At 35.8% G+C, this 26,254-nt stretch overlaps 1 protein-coding gene across 1 annotated transcript in view; it reads right to left on the bottom strand.

Annotated features, from left to right (window-relative positions):
• The window catches only part of piezo2b (piezo-type mechanosensitive ion channel component 2b), a 115,259-nt gene extending 89,600 nt beyond the window's left edge, over positions 1 to 25,659 (bottom strand). Inside the window, exons 1-3 of the mRNA XM_065262379.1 lie at positions 25,080 to 25,659; positions 15,142 to 15,237; positions 2,206 to 2,331 (exon numbers count right to left, since the gene is read on the bottom strand). Coding sequence (XP_065118451.1) covers positions 2,206 to 2,331; positions 15,142 to 15,237; positions 25,080 to 25,143 — 286 coding nt within the window. The 5' untranslated portion in view covers positions 25,144 to 25,659. The remainder of the gene's footprint in view (positions 1 to 2,205; positions 2,332 to 15,141; positions 15,238 to 25,079) is intronic.
• Positions 25,660 to 26,254: the final 595 nt, after the last annotated feature.

The following is a 26,254-nucleotide window of genomic DNA, read 5'->3' as shown; positions in this document are numbered from 1 at the left end:
ATTTCGATTTCATGGTGACTTTAACTGACACGTAATATATTTCTTTAAAGCGGTCATATTATGAGTAAAATACATCGTTGGTGTCCCCAAAATAAATATGTGACGTTTTCGCTCAAAATACCCCATGGATAATTTGTTATAACACGTTAAAATTGCCACTTTGTAGGTGTGAGCAAAAAAGTGCCGTTTTGGGGTGTGTCCTTTATAATGCAAATGAGCTGATGAAATGCAAACACTGATCACCATAATGGTGGTTTGTTGACATTGAAACTCAATTGTGCTGTCAATTATTTTTTTCTCTCTGCACTAAATGACAGTGTCGTGGTTGGATAGTTCAGATTAAAGGGTGACATTATTGTAACAAGACTCGCTACCTATCTGAACGACCTAATTTTTCACATGCTTGCAGAGAATGGTTTACCAAAACTAAGTTACTGGGTTGATCTTTTTTCATGTTTTCTAGATTAATGGAAGCACTGGGGACCCAATTAAAGCACTTAAACATGAAAAAGGTCTGATTTTCACGCTATGACCCCTTTAAATATAAGCACTTAAAAGAAGTCTAAATGTAGCTTTAAAGTTCATTACTGAGTCAGGGTTTTTACAATGGCAAACTTTTCAGCTGATGTTTCAATGTCCATATCTCCACTCCAATATACCTCGGCACCCACTGTCAGTATAATATAGTGTTAGCTCAATTCTGCCTATAATTCATATCTGGTGGAATGATGAAAAACGTGAATGCTCAGCAGAATCAGTGATGCTTGAGATCAATGGAAAGATGCAGATCTGAGGTCAGTGACCCCCATGCAAGGCCTCTGCCCTCCTCTAAACAATAAAGTCCTCTGGATATTGAGAAAGACAGCGACCCCTAATACGTTTATTTTAACATCGTTAGATTCCTGTGGATCATCAACCTGACTAACTTGCTCAGCTCTCACATAATCAGACACAAAGCCATCTTTAATTTGTTCCTGGTGTCTTATGTGGCAACATATCTTGATATTTCACATTATTATTATAAAATCAACATTCATTGTTTTTTCCAAATATACGATACAATTTAAATGATAAACAAGAAAGATACTTTAGTAGCAACATAGACCTTTTCACATCCACTACACTGCACAACCTCATGTCATCTGAAACACTTTAAAGGGATAGTTCGGCCAAAAATGATATTAAACCCATGATTTACTCACCCCCAAGCTGTCCGAGTTGCATATGTCCATCGTTTTTCAGACAAACACATTTTCGGATATTTTAGAAAATGTTTTATATCTTTCAGTTGATTAAATGTAATGTTACGGGGTCCACGACCTTCAAGTCCAAAAAAAGTGCATCCACCCTTCACAAATTAAATCCAAACGGCTCCAGGATGATAAACAAAGGTCTTCTGAGGGTAATCCGCGCGGTGTTGTTGTAGAAATATCCATATTTAAAACTTTATTAACGTAAATAAATTCCTTCCGGTAGCGCCACCATCTTAGACTCCTCTGTATTCAGGAGAGAGTATTAGCGTAGTGTACGCACTTTTCTTAGTGACGTATGACAAATTCGGAGGGCGGGGGCACAGAGCAGCAGACGAGTAGCCTCCGTAGGCTGCGTAAGCTCTCATCCTGAATGTGGACGCGACTAAGATGGCGGCGCTAACGGAAGGTAGTTATTTACGTTAATACAGTTTTGAATATGGATATTTCTAAAACAACACCGCACGGATTACCATCAGAGGACCTTTGTTTATCATCCTGGAGCCGTTTGGATTTAATTTGTGAAGGATGGACGCACTTTTTTTGGACTTGAAGGTCGTGGACTATGGCTGGACCCCGTAACATTACATTTAATCAACTGAAAGATCTAAAACATTTTCTCAAATATATCCAAAAATGTGTTTGTCTGAAAAACGATGGACATATGCAACTCGGACAGCTTGGGGGTGAGTAAATCATGGGTTTATTATCATTTTTGGCCGAACTATACCTTTAAGTCAAACTTTCTTCTTTAATGCACATGGGAGGTCAAAGTTTTACAACATGCCAATAGAAAAAGATGTCAAAGACTTGAAAATTGCCAGCTTTTCAAGCATTTTGGAACCTCTGAATGGCAAACCATTCTCTAACTAAGATCTTACACCAATAAAATAAGTTAAAACATATTATGAGACCTTGATGAACCTTCACCCATGTGATTTCAAGCTGAACTTACAGTTAAAGTCCTGTCTGATAGTGTGTCCGGCCAGCAAACTGTGGACTGTGATTTGATAGATGATGTGGAACAAGAGGAAGCTCATACTGCAGAAACATAAAGACTTCAGCAGATGCCCCGTGTGGCCTGGAAGAGAAACAGAAACAGACATCACAGGTCAAAAATGCACTTGTGAAGAAGGGTATATCTGCAACCTAGAGATCTCTAAATGATGATGGGAAAGTCCAAAATGGGAAGTGGGTCCTCAAAAGATAAAGCCTAACTCATTCACATTTGGAGACTGCGGTCTCCAGCTTTAAGTTATTTCTGTATATAAACTATATATATAAATATATATAAATATATATATAAATATATATATATATATATATATATATATATATATATATATATATATATATATATATATATATAAACTTCGTAGTTCAAACCTTTCTTGTGATGTACAGAAAACATTTTTAGACAGCATCTATCCATGGAACGACATAAAGGGAAATAAATAAATACATTTTTTTAAATATTATTTTATTAAATAAGAACTTTTTGTATGTGTAATGTAATTTGCTTTAAACAAAATGTTTACTTATTTTTATTTGTACTTTAAGGGGGATTTTGAAGAAATAAATGCAAAATTTAGACAGAGTTTGCATACATTTATAACATCAAAAGGTCCAGAATGTTACGTTAAAGCTCTTAAAATCAACCTGTAGTTGATTATTATATCCCCCTAAAGTTCATATTCATCAAAATCAAAAAAAAAAATTCCAGTAAAAATAACTTAAAATATCTTGAATGTAGCTACTACACCTATGCTTCATTTTTAAATGAGGAACCATGTATATGCAAATTAGTCCCGCCGTCACTAAGTCACATCATCTCACACTGTCGGCTGACATTCGGCTGAGATCACAGTACCACGATAGTGGTTCGACAGCTGACTCCGTATGATTTCTCGATTCGCTCTTGTGGTATTTTGATGATTGGTTCTTGTGGGGCCACATGAAGTCCAACAAACTAAATGATGGGATTGGTTAGAACAGGGTCTGAAACGATCTGAAGAGAAAACGCAAAAGTGGCGTTGCATTATCCCTTTTTTTCCGCGTTTATACAAGCGTTTTGGGGGGAAAATCTGTGTGCATATGGTGCCACAAAAGTGTGTGATATTCGGTGTAGTATGCACTCCAGGCAGCTAGGTTTGCCTCCGACGAATTGGGGCATCAACAATTTGATGTAGGTAATTAATGCACCTTTTCTAATCAATAATACTAGCTGTGGAAATTTCGTACAACTGCTGGAATGACTCTTGTATATTTATCAGAGCTGCTATGGCAACTTGGAAGGTCCGACGTATGGAAATAATCCGACATGTTTGTTGTTAATTTCCTGAACTTGCACATGCCGTACGCGACGAGAGCCACCGTGAGCAGACTTTTGCATTTTTACCCTGTAGACGGGAACGCCACGGTAGAGTGTTTTTAAGATTTCCACTCTGGAGTGTGGTTTCACTTTTTTGTTTTTTAAGCCCCAAAAACGTCATCGCCGTGTAAACAAAAGGTACATCCGACAAAATATTTTACGTTTTCACCCTCGAGCATTCTCATGTGAACAGGGCCTAAGAAAAATGCCAAATCAGGGCCGTGCACAGACATTTTGAGGGGCAGTGACCCAAACCAAAAAAGGGGCACTGGGGGGCACAGTTTATATGGTTTAAACAAAATATGATATATGTGTTATAGATTAGTATCAACTAAGAGAAGTGATTATAATGAAAAATATACTTAATAACATGAATTAAAGTGTGACAAAACTGTTAATATTCTATGGGGGGGTTTCCCAAACAGAGATTAGACTAGTCCTAGACTAAAATAAATGTAAGAGCTGTCAAATCAGAAAACATCTTGCAAATACATCAGTGCCCTTTGTTTTTCCTGAAGTAAGTAGTTTTTAGTAAGGCATGTTTGTTAAAACTAGTTATATTTCCTAATTTAACTAAGACCTAGTCCTGGCTTAAAATAATCCCTGTCTAGAAGACCACCCCAATATGATTTACATGCTGGATCTTTAAATCCATGTTTGCAATGTTGAACTGCCTTTGCAGACTCCTTTTCCGCTCTTTTCCTTTTTGTGAAAACATTGTTTTTTTTATTTTTTCATTTTTGTCTACAAAGTGTGCCAACAACAGCAAATTTGGTGTTATTTATATTAGATCTCATTGGGTGCATTACTTTGATTAGACAAGCACTGTAATTCTAAGAATGTGGATATTTACTTGATAAATTGTTAGCACACTTAGAAGACCGAGCGCAAATCATTACCGACAGAAATACAAAAACAAACTACCAAATTACTGATTCAGCAGCTCAACAACTGAGGTAATGCAACGAATCTACCTGTTAATGCAACTAACTTTGGAAACTGTCGCCTCCGCCCTTCAAAGAGTGGACACAGATTATGAGAGATGCTGCGGAGCGTGCGGGAAATCACAAAGTGGATTACCAGAAATAGTGGATTTTTTGCAAGAAGTAACAAAATGCTTTGACAGAGGTCGGCGGTTGGTGAGAGGGGCACCTTAGCCGATTAGGGCAGAAGGGCCACCCCCTGTGCATGGCCCTGTGCCAAATAAGGGTCCAATAACAGGTAATAATAATAACAATCAAAAACACTACTCATAAAAACTTTGAAATGGATAAAAGTAACACAGTCTCACCCCATGGCGTCAATATTTGACGACACTTGACCATGCGTCAATATGTTGACGCGGAGGGTATACCTTTCGCGTCATTTTTTGACGAACTGGGGACTACAATACTATTACGTCCGTTGCATTCTCTTTCCTATTTTCTTACCATTTTCGCGTCGGTTTAGGGTTAGATTACGAAAAAATTAAACAGTGTACGCGAAATTAAACAGTTGTCACCTGGCGTTGGGGTTAGAGTTAGGTTTGGGTAGGGATGTCATTATGTAAATCTAACCCTAAACCGACGCGAAAATGGTAAGAAAATAGGAAAGAGAATGCAACGGACTTAATAGTATTGAAGTCCCCAGTTCGTCAAAAAATGACGCGAAAGGTATAACCTCCGCGTCAACATATTGACGCATGGTCAAGTGTCGTCAAATATTGACGCCATGGGGTGAGACTGGGTTGATAAAAGATAAAAAAAATTAAGATAAAGATGCACATGTGCTATTAAATAATTAATGTATTAAAATCTCAGGGTAAATAATTTAGGTCAAGAGTGTTCTTCTCAAAAACAAAACCACTGGGTTACATCATTCTTATGACATACAAAGCAGATGCTGCGGTTTTGAGACTGTCTGCAGTTTTGAGAAAATACTTAAAGCATATTAAAAACACCCATAGACATATAAACAACATTAAGAACTTGATTTCCAGCACAGGGAGACTTTAAAAGCCCACAGAAGTTAAAAATCTCAGCTATTCACGTAAGAAATCCCTAATTGTAAACCGCAGCACGACGTAACCTGTTTGTGTGGAGGCCTGCAATGCATCTGCATCACACGTGCTTGTTTATGGAGGCTCACGGCTATTTCAGACGATGCTAATGCTTGGCTGAGTTACTAATGCTGAAGCGTTCTTTGTTGTTCTTGTAAGACGAACAAATGCTAACCGTGAGAGCCACTTTGTTTCAGCGCTCTCAAATAGCATAACACCAAGGTCAAATGAAGTATTAAAGTATTTTTAGAGTGTTTTTTCTTTACCAGCAATCGATATTTTCCAATGCAGCATGCAAGCTCGAGCGTACTGTGCAGCCCATCATATGTAATGCTTCCTAATGGACATCATTTCAGCCACAAGTGAGACATATTTGTGAGAAACCAGACGGTGCAAAGCTCTGCCAGATGCAATAATGTGAAGTGCTAACTCTGTCCTCTGCTTCGGGTGTGACTTGTTCTGGCTTATTTAAAACAGAACGGGCAAAAAAATTGGCACTAACTTACCCAAAAATGTCCAATTTGCAGCAAAAACTTTTTAACATCGCATGTTTCATACCTGAGATGAACTGTAAGGTTAAAAATGTGCTCATCACATCCCTGCCGTTTTGTACTGCACATCATTTAAAGCAGGGGTCGGCAACTGGCGGCCCGCGGGCCAAAAGTGGCCCGCCAGCAATATTTTCTGGCCCGTCGGATTATTTTGAAGTCCGTTTTTATAATTTTTATCAAATACTACTTTTATTTTACAATAACAGTTTACAAAAATGGCCCCGTGTATCATTCCTTCATTCGTTTTTTTTTTAAATCAAAACCAAAAAGAAAATAAAGAAAAACGACTTGTTTTCTATTACTTATTTTCTGAACTAAAATCAAATCAATTTCCGAATGTGCGCTCAGATCAAAAATAAAAAAAAATGAATGAAAACGGGTTCGGACAAATTTTAATTGAACACCTTAGCAGACATATACCAATGAAATAATTTTAAACAGATCAGGTACTAACAGATTACATTTAAATAAGGGTTTTAATAGCAACCACACTTTCCTTTAGGTCTCATTCGCTTACAGTCCGACTTTTGAACTTTTTTCATTATTATTTTTCGCGTATAACATACTGATAAATAATATGTATTAGATAAAAAATGTTTGCACTAAATGCTGCACAATCATAACTATAATAATTGCAGAGGTATGAATTCATGAATCATTTGCAAATTTACCTCGCAAATCATGTCAATGCGTCACGCGTGAAGACATTAATCTCCGTGACATCGCAAATGACTGAAAAGTAATTGCAGGCTTTTAGAAACCACAATAAAATATGATACAAAATAAACTCTTTTACTGCAGTAATATTTTAACTAGTTCACTTTTAACGTAGATTTGAAAGGAAACAGTCCTGTGTCAATCACTATTAAAAACATGTGGTAAACGTAAACGGGAGTCTCCATGCCTCCGCGCATAGCTGCAACTCCTCCTTCTCATCGTCTCATTCACTACTCATTTTTTTTCTTCTGTTCTGTTACTTGAACTTGGGGCTCGAACCCGACCTTAAGGTTCGACCTGCCTTCGAGAACAGCAAGTCAAGTTCGTTTACCGTTAATTATTAAGACTAAATGGGCAGCCAAATTCGTAAAAAATTAAAAATCCGCCAAAATATGGTTTTACATGTCTATTAAAATAAAGCCATTATTTATTTTCCTAACGCACAGTTCTTTGATCTTTGCCTCCGTTTAAAACGTTATTGGCAAAGGAGCAATTTGTTTGGACAGCAACTCTGCAACCAACAATGGTTTCGGTTTATGCTGGTTAGAAATTTGAGTGAGAGGCTTTGTCCTATTTAATTTATTATTTATATATTTCATTATTTTTTCACTGCTGACAGTACAATGTTAAAATAATATTTATATTGGCACGAACACAATTTTGGTATAGCATTTATAATTGTTATAGGTTACTTCATCTCTCTCTTTTCGTTAGAGACATTTGAATGTGAGATTCTGGAAACGAGATCTAACGTTAAGTTTTGCGGAACCGTCAGGTCGGGAAATAAAGCAAGTGAACACAGAGTGTATTTTAAGCGGTTAATCTTGTGGGAGCTGGACAAAAAAAAAACTGTCCAGCGCAGACCTCCATTAACCTTAGGTCCCGTATAAATATTAATAAAAAAAGGAATAAAGTTAAAAAGTCGGACTGTAAGAGTCTTTCATGAGAGCATAAATGCCAGTAATATGTTACCACTATAGTAGCCTACTTGTTTTTTTAAAAATGTTTTTATTGATATATTATGCCTGTAAAGGTGTTAAATAAAAAATTTGTCAAATCCAGTAATTCATTTTTTGATCTGAGCACACAATCAGAAAACCCGTGGTGGTTAATTTTTTCATTTTTGTTTTTAATTTGAAAAACGAATGATACACGGATCCATAACCATGTTTTTAGCTATTTTTAATGCTGTCTTTCGTCTTTTAAATATGAAATAAAGACAATGTTTCTTGACAAAAGATCAGATAGCCTATACTAGGCTAATTCAGAATAAGACACGTAAGTGTGGGAACAGCAGCTGGCCCGCCATCTACTGGCAAAAAAAAATATTGGCCCGCGGCCAAAGTTACTTGCCGACCCCTGATTTAAAGGAAGGATAGGCAATTTCATAAAGGCTAGCCTTATCAAGCTAACATTGAAAACGTAAAGGGACGTTGACATTATAATGATAATGATGAGTGACTTTTATCCCACCTGCTGAACAACAAACCATTGACAGCCAATCAAATCTATTTGAACTTCAAGTGCATGCACGCTTGAAATGATAGTGGAGAAGCATTGCTGAGATCCATAACATAAAAAGACCTCAGGTATCCAGCGCTGATGCAGCTACGTAATGCTTTTTGTTGTACTACAATGACTATGTCAAAAGGTAAGATATTAGATTACACAAACTACCAGATTCACTGTTTAGAGATACGCAAAATGCAGAGTGTTTAGGACATCTGATGGTTACCCGCTGTGTTAATGCAACAGCATATTTACATATCCAGTGACATTTAAACAATTGCAAAAGTTTTTATTACAAGAAATATGCAATATTAATGTCATTAAAGGCAAGTGATTTGCGCGAGTGCTGCCTGCAAATTAGCATAAAGTTATTGTTATCATCGAGTGGTGTGGACGCTAATATAGTTATTGTTATATTTAACGTTATAGTTATCTTTATAATGTGTCCCTCCTTTCAGAGCCAAACCTCCTCCAAAATATTAATTTTTTTTAATTCAGAAATTTTTCTTCATAGTCATTTCAAAGACTTATCTTTGTTTTTACATTTTAAATTTTTGATATATTTTATGCACCTTTAGGGGTGGTGTAAAGTAGTCGGCGTTTGCTTTCCATTCTCGCTTGGATGGTTTTAGTGGCAACAAAATAAACAAACAGCTTTTGTGGCAAACTCCAAGTAGACGTCCACAAACAATCAACAACAACAAAGTCCTTTTAGAGTAGATTATTTTAATTACAATCTAAATAAAAAAGTAAATTATCTTAGTCCCAATCATAGCTAAAGCGTATCAAGTACTACAATGAGTTAACATTACTGTGTAAAATGTTGCGGTGGCAAATTCTAGAATATCAAAGTGTCTAAAGGTGGGAGATCCTTTTCCTACTTAGTTAGCCCCTAAGCTCTGGAATGAATTACCCAACAATGTTCGGGAATCACACACAGTCGATCAATTTAGAGTCTAAACTAAAGACATTTCTCTTCAACAAAGCTTTCACATAATAAGTCTAGTAAAATATAAATATGCTTATGCCGCAATAGTTCGCTTGTCCGGAACCGAGCACACTTTCATCCATTATACTGTATGACACTTGCATTAAATGCCAGCAACCCCTACGCTATTAGGATTTGTTTCTCTCTCCCTGTATCGTCCTTGAACTCAAGGACAATGAGACTAACAGAGCCAGTTCCTGTTGCCATGAAGTTCATCACACCACTGATCAACTGACCGTCCTTCAACGTGATGCCCAGATGATGTCTGACCTACGATCACAGACGCTTCCCGTTAATTTCTAAATTTTTACATTTTTATTAAATGATATAGTATTTTTTATATATAGTAATTTTGCATAAGTCTGCCCAGCATAACAAACCACTTCCTTTTAATTAATTTTTTTAAATTCCCATAAAATTTTATAATATGGTATTTAATATGTCTATAGGATCAGCTATGTCTGTCTCTCCCTCAAAGTTTTTTTCCTAGGAGTTTTTTCAACCCTTAGGCAGTCATCTGACTTAACTTAGAACTCTCTTCTATACGTTGCAATATTACTATACTTACCTGTACTTTGCTACTTTTGTTGTCCTCTGATTTTTGTCTGTTTTCACTTGTTTTTATTAATGTAAAACTTTTTTGGCACTTTTATCAGAAGGAAAGCATAATAGAAGTGTATAAAATAATAATAAAGACTCTAATCTCAGGCATTTAAAAGCTTTTATTTCAATTTAATTTCTAAAATATGGTTAGATTTGTAATGTAAAGCATTTGTACGCAGTCTTTTCCAACTATTTAACACAGAAATAGCTAAAATCTGTATAAATAAATGAAAAAAAAATTAAGAACTTTACTGGCTCATTTTTTATTAGAGCGTTTGATAAAGAAATGACTGCCAAAATGTATTCGCACCATACTGAATAAATAATTTTGTGTGCTTGAATGTACCCTGTACTTGGCCCCTGAATGTAACATGTGGCCCCTTAATGGTAGCCTGGCTCCGCCCTCCTACGTGCTTCCGCTTAATTTTCATTTAGCTTCAGCAGTACGTCTGGGACTTCTCTGTAGAGTTTCGTTTTCTCCTGCAAAAATCTGCAGGACCAATCAGCGAACAGATGGGGGTAGCTAAGAACGATGACGTTGAGGTCGTGCGTCAGTTTGAGTTGTAGTTCAGTAATGGCAGCGGAGAAAGACGTGAAAAAGCTATTTGGTCCGTTGTTGCAAAACTGCCGAATATACAGAAGTTGAAGCCGGAGCAAAAACCAGGTTTGCTAAGTTTTGTTTGTCTGATTATTCTGACTTGTTGTTTCCATCCGGTTTCGGTGCATGATATACGTCACGACCACACGTTAGCGATTGGCTTTGGCAGATCCTGAGTGACTCTGGGAAGATCCAACAGTTTTAAACTTCAACAATGGACCCTCCTTAACGGAAGTAACGCTTTGCAATGGAGCGTGGCCAGACTCTCGGTACAAATGAAATGAATGTACGAGAGCCTGGTTGGACCAGGCTACCTTAATTGCCCCTGTCACAAAAAAATCCTAGAACCGCCACTGTATAAAAATAAAATTGAATTGAATTAAAATGAATGTATAAAATGTTAGCTACAGATTCTTGAATTCTTGCCCGGCTGCTAAACATCTCCGCACAGCAGTGATCCATGCTCGCCGTCTCTCCTCATCTAAAGGAAACCCAAATATTTTTATTTTCGACAAGGTATTTGTACCGGAGGTCAGTTTAGACAGAGTGGTAAACAAACACAGACCGGATGTTAATTTTGGGCCAGGTGCGGTGCGTATCTGTGGCAAAGAGCTTGTTTCTGATGAAAACGTCTATAAGAGAACATGCAGGGCTGCCAGACCTGCCAAACAAAACCACCCCAACGGTCAATAAAAACTAGCCCAATGATCATACCACAAATACCAAAATGTTGCTTCCATAAATCAAATCATCTTACCCTTAGATTGCTTATGAACAGCGGACTATTCCACCTTCAAGGTATCAACATATATATTACAGTATATAATACTACAGGCAGTGCATTGTAACTAGCATATGAATATCAAAACAAAACTGAACCAACCCAAGTTAAATAACATAACACACAGTATAAAAACAAAAGTCATTTTATCTGCTTTAACAAATCAATAAACTTAACACTGCTAGATTAAAGGGATAGTTCACCCAAAGATGAAAATAATGTCTTTAATGACTCACCCTCATGTCGTTTCAAACTCGTAAGACCTCCGTTCATCTTTGGAAACACAGTTTAAGATATTTTAAATTTAGTCCGAGAGCTTGTTGACCCTTCATTGAAAATCTATGTACGGTATACTGTCCATGTCCAGAAAGGTAATAAAAACATCATCAAATTAGTCCATGTGGCATCAGTGGGTCAGTTACAATGTGTTGAAGCATCGAAAATACATTTTGGTCCAAAAATTACGACTCTATTCAGCATTGTCTTCTCTTCCGCATCTGTTGTGAAGCGCATATGCAAGACTAAAGTCAACTAACTGCAGTGAAGCGAATGACGTACGACACGGCTGACGTGTTATCTGGTGCGCCCCAACAGTTTTTTTGTTCATTTACAGTCTGACGGAGACGCATGCTGTAAGTTTGAAAAAAAAAACACTTTTTACAACATGTCTGAGGATAACACGTCATCTGCATCACTGCAGTCACGCTTAGAAAATGTAGACAGGACTGCATTTAGTTACGATTGGGCTATTTATAAATTTACTAGCAGTGCAGCTAGTAATTTCCAAACTGAATGCTGTGCACAGAAGAAGAAATGCAGCATTTTTGATGCAGGCACTAACAGCAAGACGACATCAAGCCACATATATAGGAAAGACAACCCCAGCGAAAACAGATTGGGGGTTTAATGTTCGCTAGATCAGAATTTATTCTGCAAATATATTTCCATCGCCCATTATTCACATTATCTTGCATAAATCTAAAACCACCCCAAGCAAGTGTATAAACTTTTTTGCAAATCAAGGGATTTCCATCACTCATTTCTTATGCGATACTTCAAAATCCACATTTAATCAGTGTAATGGAAACCCAGCTATTAATGGTAACAGATGGTATTGCCATGGCACTTTACTTTGGAATTGTAATAGGGCTGGGTATACCTAAAATTTGATGATACTAGATATTATGTTTCTCAATATTTTTTGCTCTAGAAGATACAATTTTTTATCTTCTTCTACCCCAATTAAATAAAGACAGAAAAAAACATATTCTGTAATTTCATCTCAATGATACGTACTGCACATTTATCCCAATAATATGTACTATGTAACATTCAATATAATGCCCACCCTAGGCACGAAATACTAAATAATTGCCAGATTTAGTACTCGAGTAACCTCAAAGACAGGTAGCACAGGTACAAAAAGTACATTTTGTTTATACACTTAAAAAAAAGGTACAAAGGTTGTCACTGAGACTGTACCTTTAAAAAGGTCCTAGTATGTACCATTTTGATATGGATATGTACCTTTGAGGAACCAGTAAGGTACAAATGTGTACTTCAATGCCTTGTTTACCCTTTTTTTCTGAAAGTGTACTGACAGAATTAGAGGTGGATTCTTCTTCAAGGCACTGTGCACATTAAGTGGATAACACTTGGCCAAACACTAAGAGTTAATTTTATAGTCGACATTTCCATAAATGCTTAATCACATTTGCATATTCCCACGACTGAAATCCAGAGAAAGCCCTGATAAGTCTCTCTGAAGCCAGGCATCCACTTCTCTTAATATGAGCACAGGTCTGCTTAACTATTGATGAGAGTGTAAGTGGACCACTTAAAAATCTCCTTTCCTCTTCCTCTTTCATCTCATTCCACGAAACCGTTCTCTTATACATAATTAACAAACAGAAAACAAGCATACGTACAGTATATACTGTACCTCAAGAGAGCTGCTCTCTTTAGTACAGGAATGAACCAGAAGTCCGTAAACACGTAAGACGACGCGAAACAAAACTAAGACTATTTGCTCTATTGTCAAATGTTAAAGAAAGCATTACACATGAAACTCTAAAACAAACTGCAAAACATACTCGAGATGAGATCAGTATGGTAACTTCATAACATTTAAGGAAAGCATGTATAGTCTTAAAGGCATAGTGCAGTAAAATGACAACTGGTAGTCACCTTTACGGGATTTGAAACCCCAATATCTTTCTTTGTCCTTCACAACCCAAAAACAGTTTTTGGGGGGGTTTCTGGTTATTATGGGAGTTGAATGGTGACTGAGATGGATGTTCTCATGTTGTTACAAATCTGTATAAATTTCTTTGTTCTCTGATGAAAACAAAGGAAGATATTTTGAGTAATGTTTGTAACCAAACCGATCCCGAGCCCCTTAGACTTCCACAGTATTCTTTTTCATACTATTGAAGTCAATTGGGCCTCGGATTGGTTTGGTTACACACATTCCTCAAAATATCTTCTTTCGTGTTTATAAGAACAAAAAAAGTTAAGGGATAGTTTGGAAATTAGGAGATATTTTGATAGAAGATGGTGAGCACACAGCTGATTGTAACTTTTGACTTCCATAGTAGGAAAAACAAATACGATGACGATTCAATGGGTGTCATCAACTGTGTATTTTTTTTTTTAAATATCTTCTTCATCATTTATCACAATACTTCCATAATATTTGTTTTCCTACAATGGAAGTCGATGGTTACAATCAGCTGTGTGCTATTTCATTTATCAAAATATCTTCTTTTGTGTTCATCAGAAAAAAGAAATTCATACAGGTTTAAAACAACATGAGGATGAGTAAATGATGAAAGAATTTTCATTTTTGGGTGAACTATCCCTTTAAGGATAGGCATAGGTCACGACTTTTATCAAATAATGGATTATACTTTAGTCGTTTTTTACCAAACCCTTTTGTATGCCTTCCGGACAGTTATAATATATATGGCACGATACTATTATTAATTTTAGTAATTTAAGGCTTTCATGTCCTTTTGATACTTGAAGAGGCGGTCATCATCTACTCCTATAGTAACATGAAAACCCCAAACCTTTTTTGTTTTTTGGGCCAAAAACAAAGAAAGACATTTGAGAATCCAATGACATTTAAGAGCACCTATGACCCGATTCACGATTTTACATTCCCTTTGGTGTGTAAGTGTGTATTAGTACATGTTAAAGATATACAAAAGGTACAAACCCGAAAGTAAATGATAACGTAAACGATAAACATTTTATACATCTTTTGTTTCTATTAGTTCCTTGTGTTTGACCTGTCTCTTGTTTTATGCATAGAGTCTCTGTAGCATCAATGTCTGTATCTCACAGTCAGCATCTGCCGTTTCAGCAACATCTTTTTGACTGGCCAGTAAAGCTTGTGTAAACCATGCAGTTGAGAAATAAAACAGCCTGACTTGACTTTTATTAGTCTGATCTTTGTTACGAAAAAAAAAAAATGATTGTGAGAAGTTCTCAGTAACAATAGCACCTTTTTTAACTAAATGGATCAAAACTAATTTAAGCCTTTATTAAACCTTAAATCTTGTCTCTTTCACAATCCATTCTTCTGAACCAAAGCCACAATATATGGCCACTTCAGTGTACAATGCTTTTATCTGATGCTTTGCAAGCGTTTCTGGATTGTCCATGGACCAATGGATAAACTTGCTGCAGTGGTTGTGAGTCACTGTAGTGATGCAGTAATACGTCGCCTACCTTGCATGGTTACGCTGGAGGGTTCAGGGAAGAGGGGGATGAGCAGCAGGTACAGGAGGTAGATGAAGGACAGACCGTTGTATCTGAACAGACATGCTGCAGAGAGAAGACAACGCAAAAACATATTATCATACATACATTATCATTAAACATACAGCAAATAAATAAAGTTTTTGAACAATTTGCATAACAATACAAACAATGAAAATTGCACCTATAGCTGGCACTTGGGTAATACCCTTTAAAAAGTACACTATGCATCTAAAGCAGCAGAGGTGCCCAAACTAGGGCCCACAGGCCAAATGGCCTTTAATTTGGCCAATCATGCTATGTGAGATAAGGAAAATATAAACGTAATTGACCCAGATGTTCATATTTCCAATTAAACATTTTCTAAAATGTATCATTTTTTGTTTACAATTACAAGGAAATTTAAAAATGATTGGCAAAATGATTTATTTTTTACATTTACCTTTGAAAATAAAACAGCATTTGTTATGCATAAACAGAGTAATGTTTGCTTATTTGTTGTTTAAATATTTAAAAAAATGATCAATTATGAGAATCATGAATACTTTTGGCCCACGGCCCTCAGTCAAGTTGGCCCTTGGTAGGAAAAACTTTGGCCAGCCCTGATCTAAAGAGTTTATATTAGTACCACAGAGGTGCATCCCAGCTAAGAGAAAAGTGCATAGAAAAGTTCTAAGAACGTTCCCTGAATCTTTCCAACGTTCCCAAAAACGTTCTGCCAACATTAAAAGTGTCCAGTTTCTTTTATGTTTTAAGAACGTTTCTTGGTTGTCTGAACTTTAGAGAAATGTTACATTCTGTCATTTTCAAATGTTATGACAATGTCATGTTTTTATGTTCACACAATGTTTAAAACAACTGTTTTCTATATTTACGTTTTTTGCTTGTTATGTAAATGATAGAGAAACATAGCATTTTATTATTTTAAAACTGTTATAAAACAATATTTTTGAATGTTCTGTAAAAATATTGCGCTAGAAAACACTTTTCACTTATTTTGTTTAGATGTTGATGATAACAACCATTGTACCAGCTTATTTTTGCCTATAAGCTATAAGTCAGAAGTCCAACTAAAACAAACACTGATCACCATAACTGAACTATTTGTTTCATTTAAAGTCACAATTATGGTGATCCGTGTTTGTTTTAGCTGGACTCCTGACTTATAGCTTATAAGCAAAAATAAGCTGGTAATTTAGTATGATGGTTGTGGTTAGTATCTGATGGTTACATCTAGGGATTTGAGTTATTAATTCATTGCTTACTCACTGATCAAAAGTTTTTTTCTATTAATAATGTGATACTGCACTACAATATTTAGTATCAAATTTTTGTAGTAATTGTTTGATAGCCTGTTGCGTTTCAGAGGAGGATTTGAAAAAGCATGAATCAATGCACGTGATCTCTGACTTTAGAGACACATTAAAACGCTTTGGTGCATCACACAGAACTTGTGTGTCATTTTAAGTATTTGCACACAGCTGTTAAGATCACGCTTTGCTGTGTAGCGCTGTGATAACGGCTGCAGGGAGACTGATATAGTAAGACTAAATGTTATTCTTACACTCCATTTGCTGCAAACCCAGTGAGGCTTTGTGTCAGGTTGGGATCTGTGTTTTTATGCATACTGTAACTTAGGAGTTTCGACATGCTTACGGTTTTTATTATTTTTACATTCATATTATTTATTAGTATGCTGTCATTTAAACATACTCTATAGTTTAGACCATATTTAAACCATAGTCAAACCATTCTGGGTGTCTCATCTTTTCAGAAATGATTTAAGCACCAAATGAGAGCAAAACTATAACTACCATTTATAAATGTAAAACAGCCATCAGAAAGTACCTTGCTGTACAGTTTAAGATTATTGCCTGGCTATCCTGTAAAACACAACAATGGCCAACATTATTTAGACATCCCCTTTCTAAATAATGAGTTTAGCTATTGTAGTAAATGTTTGTGCAACAATCTGGGACCATTTGCATAAACAAAGCCACTATCTTAAGTTGAGTGTGGCCAACTAGCAATTAGTTAGGGCTAATTGGTCTTTCTTGTCGGATTCAAATTAGACCAATCTACCTTTTCATGTAACTAAATTTGAAAAAAAAAGTTATGACCAGACCAGAAGAAAAACCTTTATGTGATTAACTAGTCTAAACAGTTGATACAAACAGCAAATTGTGTGCTCCTGTCTAGCTCAGTGGTAGAGCATTGTGATAACAGTACAAAAGTCATGGGGTCAAACCCAGAAAGCACATTATAAAAAATGTACATTATTGCTTGTACGTTGTAAGTTGCTCTGGATAAAAGTGTCTGCAAAATGCATAAAAGCAATGTAAAAGTAGGACATGATGCTGTCAGAACACAAATAGAGTCACCAAAACATCAGCACCTGACCTTTAATGTGCTTTAGTCTAAATATCTCTAAAATGCTGCCTCCACTTTAAAAAAATAAAGTGAACAACCTTCTCAAAAGAGTAGAAGCTGTTACAGAAACAAAAGCAGCATTAGAGCTTTAACTAATGTTCCAAATAAAATAAACAAGAGTTTCTTCTCTGTATAATAAAAACAAGATCTCTTTTCATGATTATGAAGAATTCAACTCAGTTAACTCTTTCACCGCCAGCGTTTTTAAAAAAAGTTGCCAGCCAGCGCCAGCGTTTTTCATGATTTTCGCCAAAGTTTAATGGCTTCCAGAAAATGTTCTTCTTTAAATATATAAACATACAATATATCAAATGAAAGAACAGACCCTCTGCTTTCAAGCGTTTTCTCTTAATTGACGAGATATGTTCCCAGTACTAACATCTCAAAAAATGTATGAGATGTAAGTACTGGGAACTTATTTAATTGGAATCCACTAAAAAACAATATTTCTTAATATAAAACTAAACGGAAAACACTTCATGCATAATGGTGATATAATCACTTTCACACAAATCTTATACAGGTCACCATGAGCAAACTACACAGTTACTGCTTTTAAATAAAGCAATAGGCAGCATAACAAGAAAGATTTACTGTCTCATTGACTTTAACAGAGGCTGTACTCTTCAACACAATGGTAACCCACAAAAGACAAATCATATACAATAACAAAATATTAAACATTAACAGATCTCTCATTTTATCATCAAACCTGATCAATTATTAAGGTCACATAACGTTGTAACACACAGTATCTGTGCGAAATTAACTTTTTTCTGTAAGTAAATTTGACTTATTATTTGTTAATCTTTTAACTGTAATCTATCGGTAGCTGTGGTTGCCAGCATAATGCTGTTTTTCTACAGTATCCTACCGTAATTCATTTACAGCTTATTGCTGTGAAAATACATCTTACTTTGTGAAAGTTAAACTGTATTTCTCTATTTTTACTTTGAAAACATGTTGGAAAGGCCTATTGCTCAGTTTGCTTACACAAACAAACACACAGCACAGCACAGGAAGATGCACATACTGAAACAGATAAAATAATTTAGAGAGAGCTGTTAAAATTGAAATGAGAGAGACACAGAGAGAGAGAGAGAGAGAGAGAGAGAGAGAGAGAGAGAGAGAGAGAGAGAGAGAGAGAGAGAGAGAGAGAGAGAGAGAGAGAGAAGCCATTAAACCAAGCCTCACAGATTTCAGCACAGACATTTATCCTGTTAATAAAAGCAGCAGGCAGAGGAAAAAGCTGAATTAAAAAGGACTTTAAAAAAATATCTGACATCAAAGCGCTCAAACCCTTTCACAGGTTTAAGGTAAAAAGTGCCAGTAATATTCTTTAAAATACCTCATGTAGCTCAGTTGATAGAGAATTGTGTTAGCAGTTCAAAGGTTGTGGGAAGGGCTGCCATGATTATGAAATTTGGCTGACGGTTAATTTTCTAATAAATTGTGACTGTTATGACGATTAATTTCTTGTTTTAGGACTTTGATTGCATTTTTTTGGTTTATTCAAGAAATAATTTTCACACAAATATATCTTTCAAAAAATGAAAATTCTTCATAAGAAATAGACACAGTAAAGTCTTTGCATTTTTATTTTTAAATATTTTTATTTAGGAAAAAATTGTTGCGCTCTCAATTAACTATATATTTCTTCAGGTGCGTAGAACCAAAAAGGGTATGTAGAATGAGGTAGAAAAATGGCTGACCGCACACTGAATCCAGAAAGACTCAAAAGGTCTAGAAAGTACAAAATTTATTTATTAAAGTGCATAGTGCAAAAATGTGACTTAAAAGCAGCAAAACCTGAGCAAACGTTTCAGCAGCTTGCTATCCTCAGTGCACTTAATGTCATGTAAACACATAATCTGCTTTTTCAGATAATTAAAAAAATGTTTTTAACCATTGCATAAACTGTTTAAGCAGCTCTCACAATACATTTCTGAACATCTTCTAGTCTCCAGGTAAAGAGTTAAAGTTTCTTATTCTGCACCTCAACTATGGTGGGGAGTAAAATCGAAATACAGTCAGTACTTTTCAAGAAGATAATACTAACTTTATCCTTTTTTATTGGTAAATGAAATGTTTATAAATGTATTTTTATTGTGATTACGTTTTATTCTAAGTTCTTAGATATTTTCAATTGAGGTAAACTGTATTACAGCACATGTAATGTTATTAATAAAAAAGTAAAGGGTGGTTGGAATGTGTTTTTAATGTGGTGTATTTGACATCTGTAAAAAAAAAAATTAATATTAAATAAAAAACAATATTAACCAATTTATAAAGTAAAATGAACCCAATATTTAAATAACAATGAAACCATCCTTTGGGTTAAAAAGCAGCCCATTTGCTGGGTTAAAATTAACAACCCAACTTGATGGCTAAATTTAGCCCAGCGCATGTTCTGTCCTATATTTAGCCAGCCGTTACCCAATATTTTTCAGTGTGTACATGTAGATATTATCTATCAGATATCATCTTTCCTTCTGACATGGACAATTAACTTGACACGATAATAAAATGTGGCCATATCAAAATCCAGCTTAATTCCTTCACAGAGCTTCAGCTGTCTTCCCTTCAGAGACAGTAGCTGAAACCACACCGACCACACTAAAACCACCACCCATCTCACGAATAATTAATGTTTCTAAAGAGTCCATTAAATCAAAACTGTCACTTTTAGCCCATGTCTATTACCGTTTGAGGTCATCTAAATGCAAGTGTACTTTGAAAAGTTGACAAAATGATCAAAATGAACACACCTGATCTCACAGGAATTCATACGTATTTTATGAGTTGGCTAATTTGTATGAACTAGTTTCAACCCGTCGCAATTACCATTTTCACGTTTAGAGTACAATATTTGTAAATTATTTGTTAAGATTACACTGATCTTGTAGGCTTTCCATTTACAATAAAGCCTGCTATTTTTTTTACTTCCATGACTGAAAGAAAACGACTTTTAAAGGTTTTAATACATAAAAAAATCAATACAAATGAAAACAACGCAATTTTTTAACATTCATCTTACATTCATCATTGTTTAGTTTACAAATTCTGTCATCTAAATAGGAAATTGGCATGGCAGGAGCACAACTGGATTTTAAAGGGGAACAGAGCTAAGACTCTCATTGGTTTACTGCAAGTTGCGCACAAAACACACCCATTACTCATTATGAGAATAGGAACAACCCTTTTAGACTGTGTGCTTGGCGCATAAACCATTTTCCTGTCATTAAATTAGCAAAAGTGGATTTGGACAAGCCCATTTAGACAATGCGCTTAAATCGTTAAAATAGGGTCCTTTGTCTTTACAGAATAAACTCTAAAATAACAGCCTCATGCAAAGCATGCTGGGACCCAAAAATTCTCATCAACCTTTTTCTATTTTTTCCTTCAGATTTTGGTTCCCAGAATGTTTTGCATGAGGCTGTTATTTTAGTTTAATTCTGTAAAGATAAGACTTTTTAATGTTTAAAGGGACTGTAAGTAGGATTTTAAGTGTTTTATTAATCAAAATGAATGTCTTTATTCATAAATATGTCCTCATTGGTGTCAAATGACCTCTGGCAATGATCTGACTTTTCTTTGTAAGCTTAGAATTTCTTCTCTTTACTTACATTGAACGGGGAAGTCCAAGGAGGCTTCCTATGTCGTTTCGCCGTATTGAGAAACTATAATAGCAGAGAGGGACAAAAAGCACTTGCCTACCAACGCTTTTCCACAACGCGTTTTCATTCAGAACATGTGAACCAGCTGAAACGGACAAAGGAGATCAGTGATTACATAACGGCTACTGTAAGGCGAGTCGCTAGAGAGCACTGTTTGTTTGAATGCAAAATACAATTTCACCACTAGATGGGGGTAAATCCTACTTACAGTCCCTTTAATGTCTATTTACCTTTAAACAAATTGTTGCCAGTAAATAAAATACATTTTAATCTAAAGTAAGTTACTGCCAAATAGCTGCCAGTAATACTGTAATTTTTAACAGTAAACATCACAGGGGCGAAAGTAAATTGTACAAAAATGTACAAATTTGATCAGACAAATTCGGATTCGCAGCCTTGCAAAATACGTAAAAAAACCTGCATTGAAATTAACAGATGCAGACGTTTGTGTTCTGCATTTTGCAGAAACTTTGATCCAAAGCGACTTGCAGTCCATTACAAGGTACTACAGCATTTTTTATCAGTAAATGGTTCGAACCCACGACCTTTTGCGCTGCCAATGCAATGTTCTACCACTGAACTATACAGGAGGACGGATGCATTTTCCCAGGAAAACAGATGAAAAATTAATTTGCAAATCAGTATTTTGTCCAATGAAGGAGTTCCTGTAGCTCAGTGTGTTAGCATGCAGCATAAAAATGAACACACATTCTGATAAAACGTACACCTTGTAATGCACTTGAATTTATGTGTCTGCCAAATGCATAAATGTAAATGGCTCTCTGTAGCCCCCCTTTATACGCCCTACTTGAGCGCCAATAGCAAAGACATTTGAATTTACTGTCGTGAAGTAAACTGAAACCAAATGACGAATTACCCGATAAGAAATGATAAAGCGAAAACAGCATTCATAAAATAATATCATGGGGTCTTTAACTGTTTATATTACAAGAGTTAGTTTTCCTGTCATTTCTCTATTATTTTTTTGCTGTATGACCTTTGCTCAGTACTACTTCAACCGAAAAAATAAAATCATCAAATATTAAAGACATGTTTACGATAATGGGCAGCCAATTCTTCCCCCTCTGATGCCACATTATTAATTCATGCGGTTAAAACGACTTTCCACCGATTAATGGAGATGCTCCGCAGCTTGGCAGTTGTGTTTGGATGAAAAGAAAGAACTTAGGCTGTCAAGAGACACATTACCATCTTATAGAGTGGATCTTATCTACCTATAGGAAGCACCCCGCTTGCTAAGAGAGAGAGAGAGAGAGTCCGCAATGTATGCACCATTATATTTGTATCCACATACAAAAACTGGGGAATTGTAAATAAGCGTTAATTATGGGCACAGATCCTATTAAACAGACTGTGAACCGTCATGGAGATTATTTTTGAGATGGGAAAAGTAAGGTAAAGTAATAGTATTTATTCAATTCATCACAAAGACCTCAATTATCGTTGAATGGAGTTAAAATGGATGGATCAATTACAAGTGTTTCTGAGTGAATGTAGGTGACCTACGCTAATGTTCACGTTTAAAAATGTTGTTCCTTTTAAAAAAAACAACACACTTTACCATTTAATCATGCCGTTTATGGCTGAATGGTTTTTTATTAGTTTCCATTATGTTATTGTCTGTAGTGTTCAACTTTATCATTAATTGAAGTTATTGTTGTGTTACCTATTAAAAGCTAAATGCTTTCTCATTTCTAAGTCACTTGGATGAAAGCGTCTGCTTAATGAATAAGCGTGAATGTATTAAATAGAGGGTACTGGTACTAGATTGATAGACAGACAGACAGACAGATAAGTCACGTTAGGATATGTATGATAAGACACAATTTTAAAAGATTGGGGACATTAAAAATCTTCTAAAAATAATCTAAAAATCAGGGTTATTCCCTCAAAAAGTATATACCCCAAATACAGCAATGTTTAAATGTACATCCCGCACAGGGCTACAGATAAACTAAACGTTATTAATTAGACAACCCAGAAATTTTGATTTTATGTAATAGTCAATGGTGTTAAATGTCTTTTAAAGACTCTGAGGAGGTTTGGCGCATCCTTTCATCAATAATCTGTGACATCAAATCTTCCCCAATGACCAAAGACTCATCAAGTACACCCTACAGTACAATAAAACCGTCAACACGAGGACTGATATGCTGCTGCGAAGTAAAACATATAATGACATCAGTTAATAAACCTTTCGGTCTGACAAGGTTTATATTACCCAAGCATTGTGCAAGCATCTAGTAAAAACTGTGAGCTCTCTTGAAACCAAATTTATGCAAGATACCAATATCAGACAAGATAGGAAACCAGATATGCCTTATAGAAAATTATAGTACAGTAATACTGTATATTTACGGTATAGTATAGTATTATATTAGTAGGCAATAAGGGTCTATCATTATAATATTTGACATGATTATTGTCGGTCAAGGCTTAATGTTTGTCATAAAATGGAACAATGCAAAAAAAAAAAAAAATGTTGTCAAAAGAGTTACATCTCATTGACAATAAGCGTTACAGCTGTCATGTTACTGTAGTTCAAAACACCATCATCCCCTTTATCAAAACTGTTACAATTTAATATTTTGTAATTTTTCCACTCGTTTACCTCACCAAACTTAAACATTGAAATATATTTTAAATATTTTTTAATAGATGTTGGGCAAACAAGTTATGCATCCAAGCTTTACCGTATAAAGTGTGTTTTAGTATTTCTCAACAATAAATGTAATTACAATTTCTGTTAGCCAAAACAATGATTTGATATCTTTGCTACATTTTGATCATTTTCCCACTTATGATGTATAACAAACAGTTTTACTGTATGCTTTAATTTTGTTTTACAGTTAAACATTTGCCTGAAAAGCAATTGAATAGACATAGATATGTTTAGGAAAATAGTTTTTTTTCTATTATTCAATCAATAAACATCAGGTTCCTACTAGAACAACTTAGTGTGACAACATGCCCCATTATGCGGTCAATTTGTCTTAAACTATACAACAATTCTGCTACACTTCTCTGACAGGACAGTAAATGTGGAAATTATCAAAAGACTTCTGTAAAGTTTGCATCTATATGGAGATATCTTTCAAATAAAACTTGAAAAAAATATGCCAACATAGAGAGTTATATATTGACAGTGTGACAACAAGCCCCGGTCTCACCTACTGGTAGCACACCTTTGTATAAAACACTTAAGCAAGAAAGTAGCATCACATTTTAAGGATTATGAAGGCTTTACTATGTTATAATAAACCACATTTGGGAAGATTGGTTCACTTTTTGACATTGAGATAACATTGAAATATTTATATAAAAACATTGACATTGAACTCACTCAACCTTGTACTAACCAAATGTTAAAATGTGACTAAAATCAGATTTTTCCTTCCATGTCAAACTTATTGTGAGTTTATAAATGGGACAATAAGATAAAAACTAAAACACAGGCCTGTCATTGGGAGATGCTGCACTGCCATTCCCGCGTCTTTACTGTAGTCCTACTTTAGCCTATAAATAAACCTTTTATTCACGAATTAGCCTATAACGTCCGCCCTTTTCATGAACTTTTGTCCTCTTGGGCAGCGTTTTCCCCAGTCGCTATCTTGGAATAAACTCTATTATATCCAGTGAGAACTGTTCGTGGTCGCCTACACCTGCTGCGCAAAAGCAAACATTGCGGATATCCGTACGTTTAACTTAAAGCCTAAAATCTTCAGTAACACACTAAACGAGATCAAATAATAAAGCACGTGTGTGGGGTCCGAGACTTACCTGCCGCCAGACACACAGGCAACAGCAGTCTGAAGATCAATCCACACACAACCTCAGAAGCCATCGCTCCGTCACATCCAGACGAGGTTTAAAGAACAAACTGCAGTTTCCTGCATCCAGATGTCAAATCACGCTCTCTTCTCGACCCATCATTCAATGGTCCTAAAAATTCACCGCACACCCGTCCCGTTAAACGGGTAACTGCGTGCGTCCTGCATGAGTCCAAAGAGTGCCAATGAGATCTAAAACTCCCAATCAGTGTTCCCCGGTCCGCATCAGTGCGTGAAATGGCTTTAAGTCTATCTCGAGTGAGGTGACGGTGAATCATCTAACTCATAGTGGCATTTAGCTCGCCGTTTTGTAGTTTTCTCCTGCGCTTTTTGGACACGGCGGCGGCGGCGAGTTCCCGGTGTGCGCCAAAGCGCACAGGATGCGTCCGAAACGGCGCGTTTATCCAGGAAAACTTGGTGTCCCGCGGAAGAACAAAGTAGTAAATGTATTGCTGTTTCTCAAGAGAAACTAAACGGTCCCTGTCTCACTTTTACGCGTTGGCTAGATGACTTTCCGACACTAAAGTGTGTATGCACTCAACGCTGTTCAGAAAGGCGCACAGATTCCGGTCAATGACAAACACAGCCTTCCATAAGTGATGCAGCGCGTATCCAATGAGAGCCGACGGGAGGAGGGCCATTTGGCCCCTAAGGGACGCTCCATTTTTCTGCTGTTTTACTAGGAACTCATCATGATAACGAGGCTTCTAGAAAAGATTTTATCACAATATGTGTTGCACTCGTTTATAGCTGCCTATCAATTTATTCGGTTAACGCACTTGCATTGTAAAATATTTTTTTTAAGGAGATAAATGTTATTTAAACAAGGAATAAAGCAAGTGGAAACCTGAAATGCTGATAGGAATGTAAATAAATAACTAAAAGGAACTAAAACTTAAATCAAACATTAAAAGACTCTATGCCACAAACCAACGGTGTTGACTACATCAAAAATAAAGTTTTTAAAAATATTAGTGTGTACCTGACAGATATTAAATAAATAATCAACCTGGAAAATCACACCTGAGGAATAACCTGTGGCAAATCATACAATACATAAGTCAGGGCCCATTTCTGCCTGTCAATCATTGTGTGCATTGCTGACATAAGATTTGTTGACATGTT

Source organism: Paramisgurnus dabryanus, chromosome 6 (assembly GCF_030506205.2).
Source record: "Paramisgurnus dabryanus chromosome 6, PD_genome_1.1, whole genome shotgun sequence".
Classification (NCBI taxonomy): domain Eukaryota; kingdom Metazoa; phylum Chordata; class Actinopteri; order Cypriniformes; family Cobitidae; genus Paramisgurnus; species Paramisgurnus dabryanus.
This window is presented reverse-complemented; position numbering and strand designations above follow the sequence as displayed.